We start from the raw sequence: 26,238 nt of genomic DNA on the forward strand, positions 1-26,238 counted from the left end.
TGTATGTGTGTCTGTGTCTATCTCAAACTTGTTTTTTCCCTTTTTGTGGAGAATGGGGTCTTGCTATGTTGCCCAAGCTGGTCTCCAATTTCTGGGCTCAAGAAATCCTGCCTCTGCCTCCCTAAGCTCTGGGTTACAGGCATGAGCCACCACACCCAGCCTCTGTGTCTGTCTCTATGTCTCTGAGTATGTATGTCTCTGTCTGTGTGTCTCTATCCCTGTGTGTGTCTCTGTTCCTATGTCTCTGTGTGTGTGCCTCTGTCTCTATATGTGTGTGCCTGTGTCTGTCTCTGTGCATCTGTGTCTCTGTGTCTGTGTCTTTGTGTGTGTGTGTGTGTGTGTGTGTGTCTGTGTCTCTGTATGTGTCTCTGTGGGTCTGTGTGTGTGTGTGTCTGTGTCTCTGTCTCTATGTATGTGTCTCTGTGTGTGCATCGCTGTGTATCTTTGTGTCTCTCCGTGTCTGTGTGTGTGTCTCATGTGCAGCCAGAGCAGTGATCAGGCTTCCCAGAAGTTGGGAGGGGAGTCCCAAAGGTAGGTGAACAAGGCAGGAAGAGGAACTTTGTAAAAACAGACACTAGCCAGAGGGACTGGCTAAGTAATGCCCTCCCCTGCCCTGGTTCCTGTAGATGATATAGTCAGATGGGATGGAGCCAGGCCAGCCGCGTTGGGGGAGTTTAGTGTGATGAATTCTTTACTCTTCACCTCTCCAGACTCCTTGGGGCCACCCCTCGCCCCTGCACCCGGGACCTTCAAGGCCAGAATAGTGGTGACTCCTCTATGTCTTCATGAGTCACTTGTCCTTCTGGGCTATAAAACGGGTGGGCGCTTGTTCCCAGGCCCATCACTCAGCGAAGGAGATAGAGAGAGCAGAGGAGATAAAGTCGGTGGCAGGCAGCTTCTGGACTTCCAGTTTCTGGAGGCATTGGGAGCTTGGCCCCAGGAGAAAGGGATGGGAGGAGGAGCTTAGGGCCAGAGGGCAATGTCTAGGTCACCTCTTTGTGGCCCTGTGGGGACCTCATGCCTCTAAATGCGCCTCACCTACATTACCCTCCCCGGCCAAATGGCTTGGAGGCTTCCTAAACAGCCTCTAGGGATCTCCATCCCAAATCAAATCTACCCATCTTGCTTCTTAAAAAAAAAAAAAAAAAAAAAAAAAAAAAAAAAAAAAAACAGGCTGGGCGTGGTTCTCATGCCTGTAATCCTAGCTCTTTGGGAGGCCGAGGCGAGCAGTTCACTTGAGGTCAGGAGTTCAAGACCAGCCTGGCCAACATGGTGAAACCCTGTCTCTACGAAAAATACAGAACTAGCTGGGCATGGTGGCGGGTGCCTGTAATCCCAGCTCCTCGAGAGGCTGAGGCAGGAGAATCACTTGAACCCAAGAGGTGGAGGCTGCAGTGAGCCGAGATCACACCACTGCACTCCAGCCTGGGTGACAGAGTGAGACTCTGTCTCAAAAACAGCATTTATCACATACAGCTGATTATTAAAATACTGATTTTAGAAATTAGAAATTCAGAGAAGTAAAATGAAAACCAGTATAGCTTCCACCCAGCTGCAACTTACCACCATAATTTTTGTGAAGTAGGCCCTTCTAGTCGTGTGCACATGGGGGTCTGGTTTTCAAAGGATGACCTGCTGCCTCACTCCAGTCACAGTGGAAGTGTTTTGTGGGTGTCTGAGGATTGGCACTTGGGAAGGGGGCAAGATGTGCTTGTGGAATGTGCTGTCTGGTCCCGCCCTCTCAGTTTACAGATGGAGAAACTGAGGCCCAATGGTACGGACCAGACCTGGGGAGGTTGGCATGGCCAGGGCTGCTGGCAGCAATTGCTGGCCTCCGTGAGGACTGAAGGCTGAGGCCAGGGCAGGCCCAGTGACGGGTGAGGCATGAGGAAGGGTCCCATTCATTCATCCATTCTCCTGGCCCTGCTGTTAAGCCCCAGGCTGTCTTCCTTCCTCACTGGCTTCCAGAAAGAGTAGTTGAGGATCTCCCTGTCCCTGCTTCCCCTTCAGCCCCAGCAGCCCCACTTCCACCCTGAGATCAGGGATGTCCAAGCGACAAGCAGCCCCAGCTGACAGGCCACGCAGCCATGTGCTCTGCCCAGCGTTGTCACTCTTGATGCCCTCCTCCTTGTCAGATGCCTCTCAGCCCCAACCTTGGTGCCTCCCGCTCTCCCCCACCTCCCTGGCTTCCCCTCCTCTGAGGATGTCTGTAAGGCTGAAAGGGGATAGGGCCCCACTCTCTGACCCTTTCCCCCACTGCACACACAGCCCCACACTCAGGATTTCCAATTGCACTGACAGGGTCACTGAACATATGGTCAGCCTTTCCAAACTCCGCATGCGCCTGTAGTCAGGTGCAGGTGCTGAGTGCTTTATGTCCATTACGTAACGTCATCCTCCCCGCAACTGTTTGAGGAAGTCATTTTCACTACCCAGATTTTCCAGATGAAGAAACAGTGAGACTCAGAGGGGTTAAGCAACTTGTGGAAGGCCACAGAGCTGGGGAGAGGCTTCGCTGGAATTTGGGGTAGCTGACTCCAGGGCGGCTTCCCCACACATCATCAGCACGTACACATTTCAGCCCTACACAACACACGCACTGCAGCAGCGTGACACGCAAACGGTGCCTAACCGGGGTATCCAAGGCCCCACGACACAAGTGACGGCCGGTCCTCCGGGAGACCCAGCCAACGCGCGCCACTCGACCTCCCCCGGCCCCGCCCTCTTTGTTCAGACCCCGCCCCTCCAGGCTCCCGGTCCCGCCCCGGGTCTGACCTCGGCGGGGGCGGGGCCGCGGGCGCGCGCACGCGCGCATCTCTCGGACTCTCCGGCTCCGCCCCTCCCTGGCCCTACCCCCAGCCTGACATCAGCAGGGCCGGGCCGCGGGCTCACAGCAGAGGCAAAGCCCAGTCGCGCGGGCCGCGCCGCCGCCCCCGCCGCGCGCCGGGCCGGCCCCGCGCCCGCGCTGCCCCGGGTCCCGCGGCCCGGCCCCCGCCGCGAGCCTTCCATGGTGCAGCGCATGTGGGCCGAGGCGGCCGGGCCTGCTGGCGGCGCCGAGCCGCTGTTTCCGGGCTCCCGACGGAGCCGCAGCGTGTGGGACGCCGTGCGCCTGGAGGTGGGCGTCCCTGACAGCTGCCCGGTGGTGCTGCACAGCTTCACGCAGCTAGACCCCGACCTGCGGCGCCCGGAGGTGGGTGAGCTGGGGCGGTCGGGCAGGGGGTGCGTCGGAGCCTCCCCACCCGCGGCGGAGCTGGGCAGGCCGGGGCGAGCCCCGGACGGGGCCGGGCGATCCCAGCACGCCGCCTCCCTCCTCTCTCCTCCATAGATGGGGGTCGGGGCCTTCTGCAGAAATCAGCCAGCAGGGTGGGCGGGGGGGCTGCTGCCGCGCCCCATCCAACAATAGGGACCACGGCTGGGGTTTTGCCCCCCCTCAATACCGTCCCAGAGCCTGCTGTCACCGAGCCCCTGCAGCCCAGGTGGACCTTTTCCTGCGACACTGTCACTGTTTACATCCGTGGCCTGTGTCTTATTTCACTCAGTTGCCCACCCAGGGCCTGCACCGCATCGTTAGCCTTTACGATGCAGGTGTGGAACAAGTAGTCGGGAAGGCCAAATCCTAGAATCCTCAGAGGTGATGAGACCATATGGGGCCTTCCAGACCCTACTTGGGGCAGATGTGGATCTGGTGACCAGGGACATCGGGGCTGCTCAGAGCGCGGTGGGGGGAGGGTCGGGGGATGGGGCGGAGCAGCAGGCCTCCAACACGTGGGACCAGATGTCCTGGTGGTGAGGGGAGGGTGGTGGCCCAGGCCCAGGGCGGGCAAGACTTGTTTCTGCTTAACTGGAAAGAGTGCCAACACCCTGAATCGGTAAGGACGGTGTAGGATTCAGAGAAGGGAGTGGTGTACCTGTGATGGATGGAGGGGAGGGTGACTAGGTGAGGGTGGGGGCTTGTTTCTCGTGTGCCCTGGGTCTCTGAGTGGTGCCATCTGCCTCCCACCTGACTGCTCCTGACTACACAGCAGAGGGAGTGGAATCCAGAGACGCCCCCCTCGCCCTGCTCTGCCTGGGCACAGGGCCTGCACAGAGGCCATCCCTGGATCGGGGGTTCAGGGCCCATCAGAGCTTTGGCTGGGCTGCAGCCTTCACAGTGAACCTCCTGAGTCCCCGTGCTGCATCGTGTCGCCTTGGTGCATCTCCAGTCGTTTCATGGCTTTAGACTGTGGTGCGTTGTGATTGCTGGCGATTGTTAGCCTGAGTCTCGTGCCTCTTGGTGTCCCGGTACCTAGACAGGGCCTGGATGAGACTTGTTTCTCCGCCCAGTGTTGGGCAGAGCTCTTGGTGGGGGAACACCCCGAGCCTGAGACCCTTTCCTCCTGAGCTTGGCAGATGGCTGGACCAGACGTGTTCCCTCAACCCTCATCTATCCAGGGCTCTGGTCCTCATTGGTGGCTGGAGAGGGACCCCTGGGAGGGTGGGGGTGGGAGGCTGACAGCAGCCCAGCGCTCATCTGGCTTTCATTAGCTCTGGCAGCAGCTCGGGCTTTGTGTGCTGGGAGGGTCCGGCCGAGCGCTCACAGGGGCCGTGCAGGTTCCCTCTCTCCCTCCCTGAGGAACCGAGGGAGAGGAAGAACTGAGCCCCACCCCTGCCTGGGGGTCTTGTCTTCCTTCTCTCTGGCCCTGGCACTCCTCGCCCAGCCTCAGCACTGAGATCCAGACCGCGGCTGCTATTTAGAAATCGAAGGGGAAGCTTCTGGCTGGGTCAGGAAAACCAGGATCCTGGCAGAAAAGGAGGCCACTGCCGGAAACTGAACACAATGACCATTTACCGAGGGCCCACGGGAGGGGGCGGGGAAGTCCCTGTCCCTCCTGCCAACACCCCCCATCCTGGGGCTGGTTTCCTGGTGGCTCTGTGGCCTGCCAGAGCTGACGCCGCACACTTGGTCCCTGTCCTCTCTGGAAACCACCAGACAGTTTCTGCCTTCCCCCGCATCCCCGTTTCCCCACCTAGCTTCCACCCGGTGCTTCCCTCTGGGCTGCCAGATGTCCTCACATCTGGGCTTCCGCTTATCTTCTTGATTCTAAGCCAAGCCACCACCGACCCAGCTTGGCCTGCACACTTCTTGCTTTCTGGAGGTGACCTGGTCCGTGCCCCCATCTCTGGACAGGCTGTTGCTTTGGCCAGGCAAAAAGTGCAGATTGTGGGCCACCCTCTCACTTCATCTGCCTTAGACCAACCCTACAGAGTAGATACCAACACCACCTTCTAGGAAGCTAGGGAGTCAGAGAAGGGAAGTCTCTGACCTAAACGCCCGTGCAGCCAGCAAGGGCCGCAGCCAGGATTTAAGCATGGGCTATGTTCTCTGTGGCACCTACTGTGTGCAGGAGCCATCAGGAATCGGAGAAGGCACAGGCAGCCCAGAAGCCCTGAGGTCAGGTGAGCAGTAGGGAAGCTTAGGGCTCAGAGGAAGGCAAAAGTGCTCTGAGCCACAGGACGCTGGGGAGAGCTGCCCGGAGGAAGCAAGCCCAGAACTGGACCCCACAGGTTTAAAGTAACAGCTAATAAGAGCCAGCAGATTTTGGGGAGGTCCTTGGCTAAGTAATTTGCATCACCTTCTTTTGGGGTCAAGACTGTTAAGAGCTCACTTGACAGATAAAGTCACTGAGGCAACAGAGGTTAATTAGATTGCACAGAGTGACCAAGCTGGTCAGTGGCAGGGGCGGGATTCTGACCCAAGGCCTGAGGGCAGTTGTAGGTGGGCTGGAGTGAAGAGGGCCTCTCTGTATTCACAGGGAGCATCTCCCTTCAGCCTCCCACGTCTTCCCACTGTTTGAGCTCTTCATCACACTGTGTGCAGGTCTTCGGTTTAATCCCCAGGGCTCATGAGCACTTTGACACTGAAGACCCCAAGGCAAGGGGCCTGTCCCTGTGTGGGTGTGTGTCCCTGCGTGGGTGTGTGTCCCTGTGTGGGTGTGTGTCCCTGCATGTATGTGTGCAGACTGTGGTCTTCCAGGAGAGCTTCCTCGGTGACTTCAAAGGGGCAGCCCCCAGGACCCTCAGGCTCCCCTCTTGCTCTATTCAGGAGGGTCCCCCAGGAGCTTATGGCTTCCCTACTGCTCCCCTGACCTCAGGGCTTCTGGGCTGCCTGTGCCTTCTCCGACTCCTGATGGCTCCTGCACACAGTAGGTGCCACAGAGAACATAGCCCATGCTTAAATCCAGGCTGGCTGGTCCTGGGTCTTTGTTCCTCCTCCAGGCGGGGGAGGCTCAGTCATGCTGGCCTGTTTCCCAGGAGGCTCAGGAATGGCCCTGGGAGGTACTAAGCTGCTCGCTGGCAGGGCTGGGGTCTGATTCTTAACCTGGAAGTTGGGCATTTCCAGGACCTGTCTGCGTTGCCAATGAGAAAAGAGTGGGGAGATTTATCACTGGTCTTCTGCAGGCAGGCTCTGAACGAGCCAGTGGAGCGGTTTCAGGAAGCTGCGCCCAGGCAGTCAAGGACTGGTTCCCAAGGGCTGCTGGCTGGCCGCCCAGATGGCTCCCATGGTGTGGTACCACCATGCTGTGGCCACCCAGTCCCAGGGTTGGACTTCCAGCCTTGCAGGCCCAGAATCGCTGTGTTCCCAAATATACAGCACCAGCAGAGCAGTGCTCCCCATTCGATTGTCAAGGGGCAGACACTGATGCCTGCAGCCTCATGCAGGACAAGCTGAGCTTTGAGCAGACCCAGTTCTCCCAGTTCCGCACACCTTGGTTGCCCACGGGCCGGGGAGGCAGTGGGATGACAGCCCAACGGTGGCTTGGTGGGCAGGGCAGGGCACCTGCGTTGGAGGGTTTTGGCGTCTTCCTCCATGGGGAAGCTTGCATGCTTTGGCAGCCTCCCCTGCAGTCATTCCTGGAGACTTGTGTCCATCTCAACCAAGGGGCAGGGAGCCTGGGCTCTGGAGAGAGGAGAGCTATGTTGGGATGCCAGCTCAGCTCCCTAGCAGCTGTAGACATGCTCCTGAGCCTCACTTTCCTCATCTGTAAAATGGACATGATGCCAGCTCTCCTCTTAGGGTTCTGGTGAGGACTCTCGAGTTACACAAGAGGCCTGAGGAGCAGCCTGCACAGCACTTGGCACAGTGGACGGGTGGCAGCTGCCACAATGAGGTTTTCTGATTAGGTGCCAGGGGAGTGGCCTGAGCCTTCCAAGTGCCCTGGGCTCCTGGGGTGCATCACCTGGCACCTTCGGCATGGCACTTCCCTGGCCTGGTGTCTTGCAGGCCTTTTGCCCAGGGCACATCCACAAACCTCTCAGAGATGCAGGTGCTGGAAAGCAGGCCCTGCCACCCTCCCCTGTGAATTTGCTGTGTGACCTGAGGAAATCTTTCCTGTCTCTGGCCCCTCCTCCACATCTGTGCCACAAGGGTCTGGACTCTGTTCCAAGCCTGAGACTGTGGCAGAGGCAACGCCAGGCCTGGGTGGGTCCCAACAGGCCAGGGTTCAAATCCCTGTTCTGGCTGCCACTTCCTGGCTCCCGACCTGGGTGAGTTCCTCTCAGGCTGTTTCCTTATCCATCAGGCAGGGCGTTAGGAGGATTAAACGTGATGGGTGTCCAAAGGGCCTTGCACCCAGGAAGTGCCCGCATGTGCTGGGCACCATGGCTGGTTAAAGTTGGGGCTGGACCTTCAGCTGGCCCTGCCCTGCACCCCCTTGGGACCAGCCCACCTTCCTCCTCAGCTGCCACCAGCCACGCCCCTCCCGGGTCTGGCCCTGTGTTCACCTGACTGTCAGGGGCTGGGTGTGGACAGGGACCCTGGATGCCCAAGGCTTGCGGCTGACCTGGAGGTCTGGTTCTCCCTTCTCCTGCTTGAGGCACGATTTTCCCATCAGTGAGTAGCAGGGCACAGGCCAGCGGGGAGGGTTTCTGGAGAGATGGGCCGGCCTTTGCGGGGCTCAGCACAGGTTGGTTCCCAGCCTCCACTTTCTGAGGCCAGGGAGCATCCTGGTGGGCAGACACCTCGTGTTGTCCCGGTCTGAGGCCGCCTCTGTGGGCTGCCGTGCCTGGGATCAAGAGTGTGGCCCACCCACACCCCGGGCTGGCCTCCTGTCATCTTGACGCCTTGTCCGTGCGCTGGGGATCAGGGTTGGGTCCACCCACCGGGAGCTGGAGGGCAGGCCCGAGGGCAGGAGACGCATGGACACGAGGCGCTTGCGTTCCACCTCCCTTGGTGAGGCTCGTGGTCCTGGGCTCTCACCTCTGTCTCAGCCAGCACACGCCCCACTGGCTTCCCTCCTCGGGCCTGGGTCCCCACCTCTGTAGGACGGAGAAGGGCACAGCAGCGTGGGCCCCGCACTGTCGCAGGAGCCTGGGCTCTGTAGAGAGTAAGCAGCCTTCTCTGATGCGTTTTACGTATCCGAGCAGGAGCAGAAAGCTGAAGTCAGAAAGCTGCTCCCACCCACTGGGTTTCAGGGTGACTCAGCCTCTCTTCACAGTGTCCCTCGGCTAGGTCCCTGAGCCTTAGGCAGGCCTCAGACAAGTTTCCCTCAGGTTTTTACGGCCCAGCATCCGTCGCCGGCCCCGGGGGGCTGTGATGTCAGGTGTCGTCCGGTACCACGCCATCAGGTCCCAGTGCCGGTCGCCGAGCTGTGTGCATTCTCTCTTGACCCCCACTGTTGCCTGTGACAGGTGATGCTGCCCTGCCCAGATGACACACCAAGGCCAAGGGCCAGGGGCTGGGCAGAGCCAGCAAGAGACAGTGAGCTGCTGTCTGGTGGGCCAGAACTGTGAGGTGCTGGCAGGGGGGCGGCAAGCATCCTGGGGTGACCTCTGGTGACTGGGACCTGAGCAGCAGCCTAGAGGGGCTTGGGAGGTCCACCAGGACGATCTCACGCACACAGAGGCTCTGCTGTGAGCCTTTCCACGCACAGACCCGGGGAGGACCAGGCCGCAGTGCAGGATAGAGCCCTCTCCTCATTCCGCTTCAGCCCTTAGCCATGTCTCCCTGGGAGGGGCCGGTGAGTTCCTGGAGCCGTCCATGGGGCAGGGGGCCACTAGCTACGGTTTCCAAGGAAAGGGGTCTGAGTCCAGAGCTGCACCAGAAGGCTGATGCTGGGAGGAGGTGCTGTTGGCCTGGGCAGGGAGCTGGCAGGGCTGGGGCAGGCCCCGTAGGGCTCCTTAAGACGCTCACTATTCTACCCAGAGGGAGTCTGGGTTTGGCCTGTGGCTTCCTCCTTCTGTCAGCCAGGGACACGGCATCCTGCTGGCCTGTCACTCTGAGATGGCTGATCAGGTGACACACTCATCAGACACCACCAGGCCCTGTTTCCCCTCCTCATCTTCAGGGCTCTGGGCTGTGTCCCTGGAGACATTGGGGTGTGGGGGCCCCTGCTCACCAGGGACCACATATGCCACCCTCACTGCACTGACCCAAATGTTAGAAGGCCAGTGTGTTTACAGGCACAGCTGCCGACTGGGTCCCAGAGCCCAGGGACATCAGCATGCCTGCTGGGGGTGGGACAGGAGTGTCCCCTGAGGACACAGCCAAGCATGTGGTGTTCGTTTCTCCTCCTAGCAGTCAGCTCATAGCGGCTGCCTGGGCACCTGCCCTTGGGGGAAAGCGTTTTCTCTGCATCAGCTGTTCATTAGGCCGTTGCTGCTCCTCCCCCTCTGAGCTCCCAGCCCGGCCAGAGTGCCCTGGGGCCCAGGCACTGCCAAGATGGGCTGTCTGCTAACAGTGACCTAGGGTGGCCTATGGGTGCTGGAACCCTGCCTTTCTTGCTGCAGAGGGTCCTGGGGCAGCTGCCAGGGCTGTTGGCTGCTTTTTTTCTCTGTCCTGTGAGGGGGCTCAGAGCAAGGGCTAGAGGCCTTATTCTGCCACTTTGTTCCCAGACCCCAGGGCAGCTCTCTCTGGAGCCTGCACCTCCACCATCTGAGCAGACGGTTTAAACGGCCGCTGTGCTCCACGTAGCTCTATGGTCTGATTCCATGCCTGCTGCTGCTGTGACGGGAAGCGACCAGAGAAGACAGGCCAGCTCCATGCAGGCTAGAGCGTCTCCCCGACTATGTGACAGGGTGGCAACTCCCTTACCCCAAGCAAGCGTGGCTCTCAGCGTTGGGCCTGCATCCCTCCCCACCACCCGGCTGGCAGAAGAGGGCCCCCCGGGGGTGGGGGAAGGGTGCAGGGATCACATGACACCAAGCGGGGCTGGGCCAGCTGCTGGCCTGCCAGCTCACGGAGCAGCTCTCTGGACCTGCTCAGGGACAGCCGAGGCCACCTGGCTTCAGCCCCTCCTGGGGATTGGCCTGCCTGGGGACACCTCTGTCCAGCAGGCACTGATGGTGCTCAGCCAGGACCTGGGTGCTGTGCCGGGCTCCCCCAGGGTTAATGTTTAGTCCCCTGTGACGGTCTTGTCCTGCACGAGATCTCAGAGCCACTGCCGGTGACTTGGACACTCAGGATACTGTCTCCCAGCTGGTCCAGATGTGGCTAAAATCCCCGGGAGAGAGACTCCCAGCTGAGCCAACGGCCTTCACAGGAGGCAGTCTGGGGCCCCTGAGGAGGCCCGGGTGGTTGGGGGCCCTGGTCACTGTAACCTCTAATGCTTTTCTTTTCAAAGGAACAATTTTCTAGGCAGGAGAGAGATGTGTGAGTCAGGAAAAGGGGGGTGAGCCTATGTCTCTTTTCCTGTCAGTGGAAGGGCCAGACCTCCCCTGGTGGGGCTGTTTGTGGGGTGTGAGTGTGCCTGTGGCTTCCCTGCTAACTTCCAAGAAATGGGGCTGGCTCTCTGTCCAGAGGCGGTGGCGGTCAGGAGCCCAGACAATGCCCGCAGCTTTCCTGTTGTCCAAAGCCCAGAGTGGGCGGCGACCTCAGGTCGGAGGAAGTGGACTTCCAGGATGGCTCCTGGGCCTCCGAGGGTGCGCAGGAGGCCAGGGTCCCGTCCACAGCATGCTGGACAATCTACCTGGCTCCCGCTGGGGTTGAGGGAAGGGCCTGAGTCAGCACTGTCTGCCACGCCTTCTCTGAGCTCCACGCCCACCTGGGTTGGGGCATTGACTGCACAGTTAATGACCCTGGGCCAGGCCAGTACCTCTCAGCTCCTTCCTAACCTCTGAGGTTGGTGTCCTTACCCTCCCTGGCTCCTCTACCCGCTGCAAGCTCATTCCGTCCCTGGACAGAGCAGGTGGCATAGGGGGCTGTGAGGCCGGGGGTGATTGTGGCTAAGTGACCTAGGCCAGCCTGCCAGGTTGGGGGAGTCTGTCTCCTAAGACAACGGCCTTTCCTTACTGCCTGGGGCCAGATGCCCTCTTCCTGTTCCAGCCCAGGCCTGTGGTTTAGGGCTCTGTGGAACCCCAGCATCTGCCTGGATACCAGCACCGTCACCTCTCACACCCGTCCCCTCACGTGATGATGGTCAGAGAACTGGGAACTCCCATTGCCCAAGCAGGCACGAGGGCATGAATGAGCAGAGGGGAAGGAAGTGGCTGGGATGTGGCCGTCGGGGGTGCCCCACACCTGCCCAGACCTGGGCTGCCAACGCACCAGGGCTGGGCCTAGAGGAGCTGCCCATTCCTGCTGGGTCAGCCAGGGCCCCCCAGGCTGGGTAGAGGAGGGGTGAGTGTGAGGACGCCCATGGGCCTCTGGCCCTGGGGAGGTAGGGGGACCTTCTCTCGGGTCATAGGTGCCTGAACGCAGTCAACCATGTCAGAGCCCGGGGAGCCCTGCCTCGCCACTCACCCGAGGCAGCATGACCTTGGACCAGCTGTTCCTCTCTCAGCCTCCATTTAACCCATCTGCGCAATGGCTGAATAACAGTCCCGTGTGTGGAGGGGGATGGCTTGAGGGTGGGTCTGTCCTGGGCAGGAGCAGAAGCCAGTTACTAGGGGATTGGAAGCCTGGTAGACTCATCATGATCACGTCCCAGGTCTTGGCTAGCGGAATTGGACAAGTGGAGTGCCAGGACAGCGGCCCTCGAGCTGTGATCTCATTCCACCCCAGGCTGTAGGTCTGTGCAGCCGCCAGTCCGTGCCCTATCTGGGAAACAGGTTGCACAGGTGCATCCCCCGCATGGTGGCCAGGCAGGCCCTTGACGTCCCCACGCCCGGCTGCTGGGCGTTGTCTTCACAGAGCTCCACGCAGGAGATCGATGAGGAGCTGATCAACGGAGTCATCTACTCCATCTCCCTGCGCAAGGTGCAGCTGCACCACGGAGCCAACAAGGGCCAGCGCTGGCTCGGGGTGAGTGCGCTCTAGGTCTCCACGAGGAGACGCAGCTGGGGATCCCTCCCAGGGCTTTTTCACTTGAGGGCCCCACAGTTCTGATCCCAAAGGAAACGGCCCTCACTCCCTTCCCGACTCCCCACTGTCCAGCCCAGGCTTAATCAGGTTTTCTGCAGCAAGTTTTCATGTTTGACCTCCCTTCCCTGGGTGTGCAGCCATCCGCCTCACCATCCTCCATGCCTTCTCCCAGATGTGCACACCATCTGGAGTAGTGGGGCTGTCTTCACCCAAGAACAAAAGGGCTTCAGGCCGTTAGGTCTCTGCAAGTTGCCATCTCCCAGAACACATCCCTGGGGGTCCTCCAGGTTGAGAGCCGGGGCCTGACTCAGCTGCATAATATTCCAGAAGGGAGGCTGGAGCCACTGCCCCAGTTCAGCTCCTCATGGCTGTGGGGCCACTGTGAGTCCTCTGAGGACACTTCAACAGTGCTGCAGGAGCCAGGCGCGGTGGCTCGTGCCTGTAATCCCAGCATTTTGGGAGGCCAAGGCAGGAGGGTCGCCTAAGGTCAGGAGTTTGAGACCAGCTTGGCCCACATGGTGAAACCCCATCTCTACTAAAAATACAAAAATTAGCCAAGCATGGTGGTGTGTGCCTGTAATCCCAACTACTTGGGAGGCTGAGACATGAGAATTGCTTGAGCCCAGGAGGCTGAGGTTGCAGTGAGCCGAGATCACACCACTGCACTCTAGCCTGGGTGATTGTCTCAAACAAAACAAAAGTGCCACAGGGAAGATGCTGTGCATCCTAATGGGCCAGTCCCTCCCAGCCGCTGGATAAGCCTCTGTTTCCTCGTCTCTAGAATGGGGATATATTGTTAGAACTCTCAGATGATGCTCTTCCCACAGGGCAGCTACCATTATTCAGCTAACAACTGACCTCAAGGTGTTAGTATTTAAATCATCCCCGCACCTCAAATTCTACTTTAAAAAATTTTTCACTCTTTTAGAGACAGGGTCTCACTCTGTCACCCGGGCTGCCATGCAGTGGTATGATCATAGCTCACAGCAGCCTTGACCTCCTGGGCTCAAGCGATCTTCCCACCTCAGTTCCCCAGGTAGTTGGGACCACAGGCGTGCGCCACCACACCTGGCTAATTTTGTATTTTTTGTAGAGCTAGAGGATTTCACTTTGTTGCCCAGGCTGGTCTCGAACTCCTGGCTTCAAGTGATGCTCCCACCTTGGCCTCCCAAAGTGCCGGAATTACCGGTGTGAGCCACCACACCTGGCCTGAAATTCTCCTTTTAAAGCTGATAACCTTGTTCTGCCAGAGACACCCAGTCCTGCCTCTTGCCACAAGCTGCTGAGGGCTCGGGGTTCCATCTGAGCTCCAGGAGATTCGTGTGCTGCCACTGACTGTCCCTCCTCTGTCCCACCCCAGTATGAGAATGAGTCGGCCCTGAACCTTTATGAGACTTGCAAGGTGCGGACCGTGAAGGCTGGCACGCTGGAGAAGCTGGTGGAGCACCTGGTGCCCGCCTTCCAGGGCAGCGACCTCTCCTACGTCACCATCTTCCTGTGTACCTACAGAGCCTTCACCACCACCCAACAAGTCCTGGACCTGCTGTTCAAAAGGTGAGCATGAGCCCTCCACTGCACAGGGGCCCTCGCCCCCGCCCCACCCGGCTGTGGGTCTTGGCAATGCTGATTGACCTCTCTGAGCCTCGCTTTGCTCATACAAAAGAAAAACTGAGTGCTAAGAGGACCTCATGGGGTTGTCATCAGGCCTGGGCGGGACGAGACATGGAAAGTGCTCCCCCAATGCCTTGCCCTATAAGGAATGGGCTGTGGTGCTCATTTTTATGCTTTTCCTGTCCCCATGGGGAAGCTCTCTGCCCCAAGCCTCTCTTGTATGTGGCCTTGGGCGAAGCAGTTTTCCCACTTGTCAAGGACATTCCGGATTCTATCTGGGGGCTGTTGGAGGGGCCCAAGGGGCGCTCAGATAGCTGGGAAGGAGCTGGTTGGGGCTCATTGATTGAACACATGTATATGAAGCACATACTGTGTGCTGGCCCTTTTCTAGGCATTTAGTATAATTTGATGAAAAAAAGCAAAAAAAAAAATCCCTGCCATCCCGGGCCTCCGTTCTAGTCGGAGAGTCAGACAGTAACACTAGACATCGTAAGCAGGTACGGTAGATGTGACGCCCTCACGGCCTCCTCTAGATACGGCTGCGTCCTCCCCTATTCCGACGAGGATGGCGGACCCCAGGACCAACTTAAAAAGTGAGTGAGCTTTGAGCCAAGAGGAAGGGACCCTGTCTCCACCGAACAGTGGGAGAGTACATGGGGCTGGGGCTGGGGCTGGCTGGGCAGAACCCTGGCTCCCACACCTCTTGTGGTTCCTGCCAGAGGGCTGGGGTCTGGGGGCTTTGCCTGCAGGAAGAAAGATCCGAGAGCTGTGGAGGGGTCCTGGGGTGGCTGGGGCTCAGAGCAGCAACCCATCCCACCACAGCCTCATCCGAGCTGGGCTTGAATCAGTGTGCCCTGATCTAGGGGCCCAGGGCAGGAGGTGGGGTGAGCCTCTGCTCTCACATTGCTTTGGGCCTCAATAGTGAGTGCTCAGCGGGCAGGCTGCACCCCACCCTCTGGGAGAACGGGCTTAGTGGGAAGACGAGACCCACGCACAGCTCTCAGAGAGTAAGGCAGCTCGCCAGCACTCAGCTACAAGTTGAGGAGCCGCCAGGGACCTGCAGATGCCGGGCAGGAGGACAGGTCCCTCGTGGAGTTTACGTGCCAGCGAGGAGGGGGTGCTGGGAGACATGCAGAGGCATGGGCGGGGCTTCCCTGGAGGAGGGGAGAGGTGGTCACCACCGACCAGGGGCCTCCTTGGTTCTTTTGCCTGGACAGCCAAGGGGGCTTGGGCTGGGGCGGGTGGCCTTCAGATGGACAGGGGCCGGCGCAGGAGCCCAGCCTGGCTCAGGGGAACCCTGGGAGAGCCATGGGGAAGGGGATCCCAGGCCTCTGACTCTGCTGCCACCCACCTGTCCCCAGTGCCATCTCCTCCATCCTGGGCACCTGGCTGGACCAGTACTCGGAGGATTTCTGTCAACCTCCGGACTTTCCCTGCCTCAAGCAGCTGGTGGCCTACGTGCAGCTCAACATGCCAGGCTCAGACCTGGAGCGCCGTGCCCACCTTCTCCTGGCCCAGCTGGAGCACTCGGAACCCATCGAGGCAGAGCCTGAGGGTGAGGAGGACTGGGGTGGGTGCCAGAGGGTGAAGGAGGAGGGGTCGGTGCTGGGCCACACAAAGGGGAGGCTCCAGGGTCTGGTGCTGGGCCAGGGGCTCGGATGAGCCTCAGACCACACAGGCAGGGACCACAGGCAGGAGGGCGGCCTGGTACACGTTTTATGGGTTCAGGGGGAGAGGCTTCTCTGGAAGCCGGGGCTGTTCTGTGTCTTTGGAAAGGCACAGGAAAGGCTGGCATGTTGAACTTTTCTCCTCTTGCAGCTCTATCACCAGTGCCAGCTCTAAAACCAACTCCAGAACTAGAGCTAGCTCTAACACCAGCTCGAGCACCTAGCCCAGTGCCAGCTGCAGCCTCAGAGCCAGAGCCAGCTCCAACACCAGCTCCAGGTTCAGAGCTAGAAGTAGCTCCAGCACCAGCTCCAGAGCTCCAGCAAGCTCCAGTGCCAGCTCCAGACCAGGATCCACCTCCAGACCAGGATCCAGCTCCCTCACAAACTCTAGAGCTGGAGCCAGCTCCAGCGCCAGTTCCATCATTAGAGCCTTCCTGGCCTTCACCCGTGGTTGCAGAGAACGGGCTGAGTGAGGAGAAGCCTCACCTCTTGATGTTCCCTCCCGACCTGGTGGCAGAGCAGTTTACCCTGATGGATGCGGTGAGCAGCTCAGCTTGGCAGGGCAGGGGTGGGCCTGCCTTCTGGCATCTGCTGCCCCAGACCTACCATTTCCTGGTCCAGAGCTGATGTTCTGGTCAAATCCCAGCTCTGCTGCTACACACCAAGTAACCAGGGCAAGTCTCTTAACCCCAAGTCCTCAGTTTGCCTCTGGACAGTAGAGATGAGGTCACCCCTGTCCTCCAGAGTGACTATGCAGATTCCAGACGGAACAGACAGGAAGCTCAGCAGGCCTGGCCTGTGGGAGTGGAGGGTGCTCACCAAGGTGCACCCATGGGTCACCCCCATCTATTTAGGAGGCTCACCAGCCTCAGCACTCGTTAGGCACTTGGTGTGTCCTGGAGCCCATAGCAGACACTGGACAAAGCCCCTAGTTGTAGCGCCCACAGCAGATGTGCATCTGGATGGGGAGCAGAGTGAGGCAGGGGGATGGGGGGTGGGGCGCCAGGGGGTGGGCAGGTGGTGCCGTTTGGTCCATGCAGGCGTGAGCCACCTGTGGGCGCCGGGGCTTGGTGAAGCTGCGAAAGGCAGTGCTCCTCTTGTTCCCACCAGCAGTTTGTCCTGGGTCACTTGTGTGCTGGGCACCCCGCATGGACATGGGATAAAACCTCCACAAGGCTCAAGCTGCATCCTCAGCTTCCCAAGCACCAGCCCAGACTGCTGGCACAGGACCAGGTGACACTTAGCCTCCTCCTCCCCAGGAACTGTTCAAGAAGGTGGTGCCCTACCACTGCCTGGGCTCCATCTGGTCCCAACGGGACAAGAAGGGCAAGGAGCACCTGGCGCCCACCATCCGCGCCACCGTCACCCAGTTCAACAATGTGGCCAACTGCGTCATCACCACCTGCCTCGGGGACCGAAGCACAAAAGCCCCAGACAGGGCCAGGGTGGTGGAGCACTGGATCGAGGTGGCCAGGGTATGCCACAGGAGGGGCCTGGGCCCCCACTTTGCCTTCATCTGTTCTCACATTGTGGTCTCCAGTCCAGGGCCCTGTACAGGCCCCAGTCCACTCTTCCCAGGGGCATGCTGGCCTTGACTCTCCCAGCCCACTGCCTGGACGCTCACGTCTTCCTTACGCGCTTTCCTTGGGTTGAGCTAAAATCCTCCTGTCACTCCCTGGTCGCAGGCGTGCCCTCTGGGGACTCCCTGGGTCTCTGTCTCATTGTGGGGGGAGGCTCAGCCAAGGGGGACAGGCCAGGCAAGCAGGGAGCTCCAGCCCCACCTCATGCCTCCTGTTCTTCCCGCCCCAGGAGTGCCGGATCCTCAAGAACTTCTCGTCACTGTATGCCATCCTCTCTGCCCTGCAAAGCAACTCCATCCACCGTCTGAAGAAGACGTGGGAAGATGTTTCCAGGTGGGCATGCCTCTGTAGAGCTCCTGGCGCACCAGGGACCTCCCACAGGGCTGGCATCGCCCCCTTAGTGAGCCCATGGGAGGCCACAAACCCTGAGGGCAGGGACCCTCCACTGACCTGAGTTGGCAGCTCTGCCTCAGAGCTCAGCTTCCTAGGCCGTCAGATGGTGGGTTGAGCCACATCAGAGATTTTCAGGTATTTGTGTTGTAGCCACAGAACCCTTATCCAATTGGAAATCAAAACCTTTATGCCAGGCATAATGGCTAACGCCTGTAATCCCAGCTACTTGGGAGGCTGAGGCAGGAGAATCTCTTGGACCCAGGAGGTGGAGGTTGCAATGAGTCGAGATCGGGCCACTGCACTGCAGCCTGGGTGACTGAAACTGTCTCCAAAAAAAGAAAAAAAACCCTTTGGAAATAGCTGCTCAGTGGAAGCGGGAACAGGGGTCGTGTTGCACCAACATGAAGGCCCCCTCCCCAGACCTGCAGAGCGTTAGTGCTCTGGGGAACCCTGTGTGCTGCGTTCAGGCAGTCTGGGGGTCTTTCAGCTCTAAAATAAAATGGATTTGCACTCACACCCCTCCCCGCCATTCGCAGCTTTCTCCTTCCTTCTTTGCCCTTCTGACAGGGACAGTTTCCGGATCTTTCAGAAGCTGTCGGCGATCTTCTCAGATGAGAACAACTACTCATTGAGCCGGGAGCTGCTCATCAAGGTGGAGTGGCGGGGGGCGGGGGCGGGGGCGGGGGCTGGGGCTGGGGCTGGGGCTGGGGCTGGGGCGGTGGCATTCGCTTCTTGCTGGAAAAGTTCCTTTCCCGTGTGCATGAAGGGGGAAGAGGGATCTGTTTGGCCCCTGGGCGTTTGAGGGATAGGGCGCCAGTTAATTGGACACAGTAAGGATGGCAGTGGAGGTTCCAGGAGGAGTAGATGGGCGTCAGGACCAGCAGGTCTCGGCTTCCTCGCTGGTCCCTCCTGCTAGGTGGGAAGGGGATGCGGCTCCTGCCCCCACACGGGCCCAGTCTGTCCCCAGGAGGCCAGGCTCCTGACGCTACCTCTGTCTGCTCTACACACCCAAGGAGAGGGCAGCCTGCCTACCCCAGGGACAGGAGCTGCAGGGGATGCCAGGGGCCAGGTGGCCAGACCTGGGAGGCAGATTTGGAGACCCCGTGTGGCTTCCCTACCCTGCCCCGAGAAGAGACACTGACCAGAGAACCCTGTAGAATTCTTCCCATGGCACCCCATTAGCTGTGGCGGATACCCCAGATGACTGAGAACTTTCAGTGACTAATGGAGTCACAAGGCCTCAGAGGGAGTAAAGTGTCACTGCCTGGTGCCCGTGCCGTACCCGGTCAGTGAAATGGCATCTAGGCCCCCCTCCTGCATGGACAAACACAGAGTTCCCTACAGGGGAGCATCGCAGGGGGCTCCTGGGACACCTATCCCTCTCCCTTCGTGGCACAGCTCCACTGGGGGCCCTGGCACGCACGAGAAGCCCAGAGGATGGTACCCTGATCAGTGGCCAAACGGGTAAAGGCAGATGGGGCAGAGCCTCTGGCTAGGACAGAAGAGCCTGTTCTGAGTCCCTGGGGGGCCCAGGGCAAGTCGCTGCCCATCTCAGGGCCATGGTTTCCTCATCTGGAAAATGGAGGAATGCCAGCCCTGGGGTGCTGACCTCATGGAGGGTTCAAGGGAGAAAGGAGTGTGCAGCCATAATGGGACTGTAGCGCAGAGTCTCTAAGGCCCTGCGAGGCAGGCGGAGTTTTTGTTTTAGAGAAAGTCTCCCTCCGTCTCCCAGACTGGAGTGCAATGGCGTGATCTCGGCTCACTGCAATCCCCACCTCCTGGGTTCAAGGGATTCTCCTGCCTCAGCTTCCCAAGTAGCTGGGATTATAGGTGTGCACCACCATGCCCAGCTAATTTTTGTATTTTTTAGTAGAGATGGGGTTTCACTGTGTTGGCCAGGCTGGTCTTGAACTCCTGACCTCAAGTGATCCACCTGCCTTGGCCTTCCAAAACGCTGGGATTACAGGCGTGAGCCACCACACCATGCAGCAGGCGGAGTTCTCATCCGCACTTTCCAGAGGGGGAGGCAGGCTCAGAAAGGCCAGGCCGCCGGCCCGGGACCCCTCACTAGTGAGTATTGATACAAGATCAGCCCTGGAACCCGAGCACACTGGCAGCACCCCAGCTCAGGGTGCCTAAGGGCCAAGGGGATAAGGCCTCGCTCACCCTGTCCTCTACCCTGCCAGGAGGGGACCTCCAAGTTTGCCACCCTGGAGATGAACCCCAAGAGAGCCCAAAAACGGCCAAAGGAGACGGTGAGAGTGCCCAAGGCCACGGAGGGGCAGGGGGCCGCCTGGGGGTAGGGAGGAGGGCCGTTTCCTCTGTAGCCACGGTGCCCATGGGACCCATTAGAGGTGGCCTCCCCTGGACCCTAGCAGAGCCATGCTTGGATCAGCTGGTATCTGGGAAGAGCAGCTGCAGCCACAAAAGGACAGGCCTGGCAGAGCCGGCTCAGGCGGGTGTGGGGCTGGGGAGGGCCAGGGGCCACACGACTCGGGAACCTGGCATTTCCCAGATGCCAGCCAGGGAGATGGCTAGAGGGAATCTGGGGGCCAGGGAGGCAGCGGGCCCCAGGAGGCCCCCAGAAAGGCCCCCCAGCTGTTCCAAGTGAGGCCAGTTGGGGCTGGGGGCTGAGGGCTGAGAAAGCCTTCAGGGGAGGGGCCTTGCTCATCCTTCTACCCCAATGTCACAGGGCATCATCCAGGGCACCGTTCCCTACCTGGGCACATTCCTCACCGACCTGGTGATGCTGGATACCGCCATGAAGGACTATCTGTATGTGAGTGTGCCGGGCGGGGCTGGAGGAGGGGAGACCTTCCCTGAGCCCTGGGGGCTGGGCTGCCACGCCTGTCCCAGCAATGAGTAAACAGCTCAGTGCCCTGCTGGTGACACCCCAGGGCTGCCCAAACACAGAGCTGCAGCAGGGTTTGGCTGAGTGGGACACAGCCCGTCCCTCAGGCAGTGACCCTGAGCACAGAGGGAAGCCAGGCCCTCAAAGCTCAGGCGGCACGTGGTGGCTGAGCAGGGCCTTCTTGCCCAAGGCCTCAGTCCATTGTCCTTGGAGAGGGCTGGACAAGAAGTCCCCAAGCCTCTGCCCGCATGTCCCCTTGCCCTGGTGCCCAGCACCAGCTTCAGTCCGGGGGTGTGTGTGCCCTGCCCCCTTGTGGGCACTCTTGGTAGTGCAGCAAGAGGTAGGGAAGCTGTAATGGTCAAGGGGTCACTTTCTGATGGCCATTGGGTGTCCATCTTCCAGGGCAGACTCATCAACTTCGAGAAGAGGAGGAAGGTAAGCAGCTGCAGGCAGCCCTGACTTGAGGAGGGGTGGAAAACAGACCCACCAGGGTAGGACACTCGACTCCCACCCTCCCCCTTTTAGATTCATGGGACATTTGGAAAGAGAAGGGGGTCCCCTCCCACTGGAGGGTGGGGGGAGGAGGTTATAATCTAGGACCACCTCTTGGGGAATGGCTGTTTGAGCCCAGCTTTGAGAACAGGAAGGCCTGGATGGGAGTAGAGGGGATGAAGGGACTCCAAGAGCAAAGACCCAGAGACTAGCCCCTGTCCTGCCCGGGGGGCCTTGTCACCGCCCTGTGCTTCCCCCTCTGGCCCCAGGAGTTCGAGGTGATCGCCCAGATCAAGCTGCTGCAGTCGGCCTGCAACAACTACAGCATCGCGCCAGATGAGCAATTTGGGGCCTGGTTCCGGGCCACGGAACGGCTCAGCGAGACTGAGAGGTGAGGCCGCGGCAGCAAATGGGGACAGTGTGGGCAAGCTGTCCTGGGGGGCCAGCTCCAGAGGGCCAGCAGCTATGACCCGTGGTCAGCATCAGCCCCTGGTGCCTGAGGGCGGCTGGGGCATCCCGACTCCAGCTTCTGGGCAGGTGCGGGGGGAAGGCTGGAGCGTGGCCCCTGGTCGTCACACCACTGCCCCTCTGCTCATAGCTACAACCTGTCGTGCGAGCTGGAGCCCCCATCTGAGTCAGCCAGCAACACCCTCAGGACCAAGAAGAACACAGCCATTGTCAAGCGCTGGAGCGAGTAAGGGCCTGGCCAAGGGTGGCAGGGGCAGCTGCCTTGGGGCTCAGGGAGTCAGGGAGGCTGGCCCCGGAATCCTACCCCGCTGCTGACTGGCCCTGAGACCGGGGTGAGTCCCCTCACCTTTTTGGGCCTCAGATTCCTCCTCTGAAATCGGGTGATACTAAATGCTCTCCCAGATGGCTCTGGTGAACGGAGTACTGGCAACTGTCCCAGCACTTTGCACAGTCCTCGTGCACAGAGTGCAGGGACTATGGGGTTGGGATGTGTCCTTGGGGACCCCCCCTTAACTAAGCCAACCCTTCACCCAGCCGCCAGGCCCCCAGCACTGAGCTCAGTACCAGTGGCAGCTCCCACTCCAAGTCCTGTGACCAGCTCAGGTGTGGCCCCTACCTCAGCAGCGGGGACGTGGCTGACGCGCTCAGCGTGCACTCGGCCGGCTCCTCTAGCTCCGACGTGGAGGAGATCAACATCAGCTTCGTCCCGGAGTCTCCTGATGGCCAGGAAAAGAAGGTGACTGCCTGCCCTTCTCCCCAGTATCCTTTCCCATCTCCCACTCCAAATCCATGCACGGGGCCAGGAAGCCCTGGGTCCTGAACACAGCTTCTAGAAGGTTCCCCATCTGGCAGCTGGCCTGGGGTGCCCCCACAGGGCAGGGGGATCTGCTGATCTTACCGTCTCCCTCAGTTCTGGGAATCAGCCTCACAGTCATCCCCGGAGACCTCCGGCATCAGCTCGGCCTCCAGCAGCACCTCGTCCTCCTCAGCCTCCACCACGCCCGTGGCTGCCACGCGCACCCACAAGCGCTCCGTCTCAGGGCTCTGCAACTCCAGCTCCGCGCTGCCGCTCTACAACCAGCAGGTGGGCGACTGCTGTATCATCCGTGTCAGCCTGGACGTGGACAACGGCAACATGTACAAGAGCATCCTGGTAAGCCGGGTGGGTCCCTCCCTCCACCGGCGGCAAATGCACCCTGAACACAGTGCACCATCCCTGCCCTCCCGGGGTCCACCTTGTAGTTGGGGGGGGGGGAAAGGACAGATGTCAGCCAGGTACAGAGACGAAGAAGGTAGTGGTCAGGGACAAGGCTGGCCTGAGGGCAGAGGGGGAGGGAAGGACCAGCCGTGCAAAGCTCCCAGGAGGTGAAGAGGCGGTGCTGCGGGGGAGGTGAGGTCAGAGAAGTATCCAGGGCCTTCGACCTTCTCAGGGAGGAAGACAGGAGCAGCGACGGCTGGCTTCTCTGTCTGGCGTGGGCTGGTACCAGAGCCGCAGGGGTGTTGGTTAGGAGGCCACTGTGGCAACCAGGCTGGGAGCCCTGGAGGGGGCCAGCGGGGTCAGAGTCTGAGTCTGGATAGGATTTGGAGACAGCAGATGGGAATTGCTCACAGAATAGGTTTGCCTGGGGGCTCTTTCTTCATCCTCCAGGTGTCCTGCGACAGATGAACCATTTGTAACCCCCACCCTCTGTACCCCAGCCCTGGGTCAGGTGCCCCATTCATTATTCACACACCCTCCTGACTCGTCGTTGCCAGGAGCTAGCATGGTTGTCGTTAAGCAGTCAGCTGTAGCCCTATGTCTGAGTTCCACCTGTGCTCTGGCCCTCAGGGTCAAGGTAGCAGGGGCCTGGCCTGTGCTGACCACACTGAGCATCCTGGCCAGCCCCTCCTTTCTTACCTCCAGGGCTTAGACTAGGGACTGTCTGTTCCCCAGGCTCAATGATACTGTTATCCTGGAGGGGCAAGTGCTTCCCAAGGAAGTGTGGGAGGAGGGAACAGTCTCTTACAGGAGAAGCAGGGTAGGCACTGCTGGGACAGACCCCTCGTCATTCCATGGAGGCCTCACATGGGGAACAGGAGAAGGATGGAGGCCTCACTTGGGGAGCAGGAGAACGTGACAAAGCCCTCTCTGGACCCAGCACCTGGCCAGAGGCTGTGAGTGCCTGTGCTCGGTGCTGAGGGGACTCCAGACGGTCCTTGGCCACTGCACTCTAGGGAGCTGCTCCAGGGTCTTTTCCCTGACGGTCCGTCCCCCCGCCACGATGCAGGTGACCAGCCAAGATAAGGCTCCGGCCGTAATCCGCAAGGCCATGGACAAACACAACCTGGAGGAGGAGGAGCCGGAGGACTATGAGCTGCTGCAGATTCTCTCAGATGACCGGAGTAAGTCAGAGGACCAGAGGGCGATGGTGGAGGGGGCAGGGCCGTGCCACTCCCCAGCCCCAGGTCGGAAGCCTTTGGCCCCAGAGAATTCACCAGCAGAGTGTGGGTAGACACTGTGGACAGGGCAGCCCCCATTGTCTGCTTGCTGTCCCCAGCGACCACTGGAACTCCCCAGTGTGTGCCCTTCCCTAGGCGTGAACAGGCAATTCAAAGCTCACATCAGTGAGGAGCAAAGAGAAAAGGCATTTTCACTGGGACAGGTTACCCAGGTGGCCCACTGGAAGGGACGCTTTCTGGCTAAGACAAGAAGACATGTGTTCTACAAAGAGTGGTGACTGCTGTGGACCAAACTGTCAAGTGTTAAAATCCATGGGTGTGTGACTGTAAAAGCAGAACAGGCTACTAGGAGGCCAACTCAGTATTCTAGAAACTGGGAAAGTGTCAAGAACCAGTGCAGGCTCAGAGTGGGGTATCCTGGGCCTGGAGACGCTGGGCAAGCGCCTTAAGCCCTCTGTGCTTGTCTTCTCATCCCCCGAATGGAAATGAAAGTAGCCAGTGTGTTCATCATATATATAAAAATCTATGTATATATGTGCACATATATGCAGTATGTGTGTGTATATATATGCATGTATAAAGCATCTATGTGCACCATAAAAGTTAACTACAAATATTACCATCGCTGCTTTCTTTCCAGTGAGCTGAACACCACCCCCCACCATTAGCCCAGACAGTAAGCAATAACTCCTATGATCCCTAGAAGTTATAGTCTAAATCCTCTGGCAGCTTCTTGCACCATTTTGGTTAGGTGGGGTGGGACCCCCATCTTACAAAAAAGGAAGACTGAGGCCTAGAGAGGTTAAAGAAGATGACGAAAAGCCACACGATGTCGGCAGGAGCACGAATCGAGCCCGGGTCTGGTTTATAGCAAGATGTGGGCCAGAGGAGATGGTGGGAAATGGAGCCAAGAGGAAGTGCTTGCTGGGTGCCAGAGTTCAAGGAGTACAGGCCTCCCTGGAACGGGCGCCGGAGCCCTGGGGCAAGCCTGTCCTTTCCTGGTCCTCGGAGCCCTTTTCCTCGGTAGGGCAGGATTCTGGGAGGTGACCTGGATTCTAGAAAGCCTGTTCCAGCTGGGCAGCCAGCACTGCAATATGGGCAGGACGGGATGACCCTCTGCCAGTTCAGGCCAAGCCGGGGGGGTTCTGGAGTCAGTCCCTGTTTAAACAAGAGTCATCAGGTTTTGTGAGGACCTCAGCAGAGTCTGTCCTCAGGCAGGAGTCATTGAGAGGGGTCCTTGGAGTCCTGGAGCTGTATTGGAGGGGGATCTGAGGTCTGTGGCTCAAGACAGTCCTTGTATGGGTATGGGCTCTCAAGTGGTAGGGGTATCCTGCAGGGCCCCCAGGAGCATCACTGATCACCCCTCTGCCCCTCCCCCACCAGAGCTGAAGATCCCTGAAAACGCCAACGTCTTCTATGCCATGAACTCTACCGCCAATTATGACTTTGTCCTGAAGAAGCGGACCTTCACCAAGGGAGTGAAGGTCAAGCATGGAGCCAGCTCAACCCTCCCTCGCATGAAGCAGAAAGGACTCAAGATTGCCAAGGGCATCTTCTGAGAGCATCTTCCCAGGGTCTGGCTGGCTGGTAGCCAAGCACTTATGGACCAGAGTGGCCCAGGCCAGCTGGACACCTTCCTCCCACCGGCCAGCCCAGGGTACCCCCGACTCCAGTTTCATCCTGAACCTCTCCTGCTGCTGGGATTGACGCCTGCCATTGGTCAGGCTGACCTGGCCTCCCGTGGACCACTCGCTGCCTTAGGTGCCTTCTGCTCTCTGGAACCAGAGGACTAGCTGACTTTTGCCAAGGAGCAGTGCCAACGGGCATGGCATGGTGCCCTGCCTGCCCCTGGGCACCACTTCTGTACACTTCCCTGACACCTTCCCAGGTGTGGGTCACTGCCACCTGTGCCCATGGGCATCCCAGAGCACCCACTCACCCACCGTGTCTGACCACTGCAGTTCTCTCCTCATGCCCACGGGCACTGGCCTGTGACCTTCACAGGGGTCCCGGCCCCTCCCACCACTCTAGCCTTTCTCAGGCTGCACCAAAGATTCCATCATCAGGGCCAACTGAGAGTGAGGGAGTCTCACCTACCACTTACCCCAGCCCTCCCCCGGGAGCAGAGAGAGAAACCCTCTTCATGGACCAGACTCTGCACCCGGTGAGTGAGGACAGTCCCAGCTGAGTCCCATCGATGTTGAATCTCATGCCACTGCAAGTGCCATTCACCACTGCGTCCTGGGCTTTACGAGACCATGCAAGACGGGGGTTAGTGAGGAAGGAGGATTTGGGGTGGGGGTGGGGTGATTGAATATTTGTATAAAAAGAAAAAAGAAAAAAAAATGTTTACTGATTGGGGAGGGGCACTATTTATTTGTTGTAAATAGCAAATGCTAGACTTGAATATTATATTAAAATCCTGTTTCTACTATAGCCTGGTCATTGCAGTTTTGTTCT

General features: G+C 59.4%; 1 protein-coding gene across 7 annotated transcripts in view; it reads left to right on the forward strand.

Moving 5' to 3' along the window:
- The window catches only part of RALGDS (ral guanine nucleotide dissociation stimulator), a 51,860-nt gene extending 25,646 nt beyond the window's left edge, over window positions 1–26,214 (forward strand). For 3 of the 7 annotated variants that reach the window (XM_055270523.1, XM_063636805.1, XM_055270519.2), the window contains exons 2-18: window positions 12,107–12,217; window positions 13,638–13,831; window positions 14,386–14,481; window positions 15,250–15,443; window positions 15,707–16,095; window positions 16,815–17,030; window positions 17,365–17,468; window positions 18,096–18,180; window positions 19,715–19,783; window positions 20,221–20,307; window positions 20,782–20,814; window positions 21,141–21,262; window positions 21,470–21,565; window positions 21,874–22,075; window positions 22,250–22,492; window positions 23,607–23,721; window positions 25,162–26,214. In XM_055270523.1, coding sequence (XP_055126498.1) covers window positions 12,107–12,217; window positions 13,638–13,831; window positions 14,386–14,481; window positions 15,250–15,443; window positions 15,707–16,095; window positions 16,815–17,030; window positions 17,365–17,468; window positions 18,096–18,180; window positions 19,715–19,783; window positions 20,221–20,307; window positions 20,782–20,814; window positions 21,141–21,262; window positions 21,470–21,565; window positions 21,874–22,075; window positions 22,250–22,492; window positions 23,607–23,721; window positions 25,162–25,337 — 2,532 coding nt within the window. In that variant the 3' untranslated portion in view covers window positions 25,338–26,214. Of the gene's footprint in view, window positions 1–2,914; window positions 3,191–12,106; window positions 12,218–13,637; window positions 13,832–14,385; window positions 14,482–15,249; window positions 15,444–15,706; window positions 16,096–16,814; window positions 17,031–17,364; window positions 17,469–18,095; window positions 18,181–19,714; window positions 19,784–20,220; window positions 20,308–20,781; window positions 20,815–21,140; window positions 21,263–21,469; window positions 21,566–21,873; window positions 22,076–22,249; window positions 22,493–23,606; window positions 23,722–25,161 lie in introns of those variants that run through there. The other 4 variants (XM_055270522.1, XM_063636804.1, XM_055270520.2 and 1 more) reach the window with 3 other exon arrangements.
- Window positions 26,215–26,238: the final 24 nt, after the last annotated feature.

The sequence above is a fragment of the Symphalangus syndactylus genome, chromosome 3 (genome assembly GCF_028878055.3).
Source record: "Symphalangus syndactylus isolate Jambi chromosome 3, NHGRI_mSymSyn1-v2.1_pri, whole genome shotgun sequence".
In the NCBI taxonomy this organism is placed as follows: Eukaryota; Metazoa; Chordata; class Mammalia; order Primates; family Hylobatidae; genus Symphalangus; species Symphalangus syndactylus.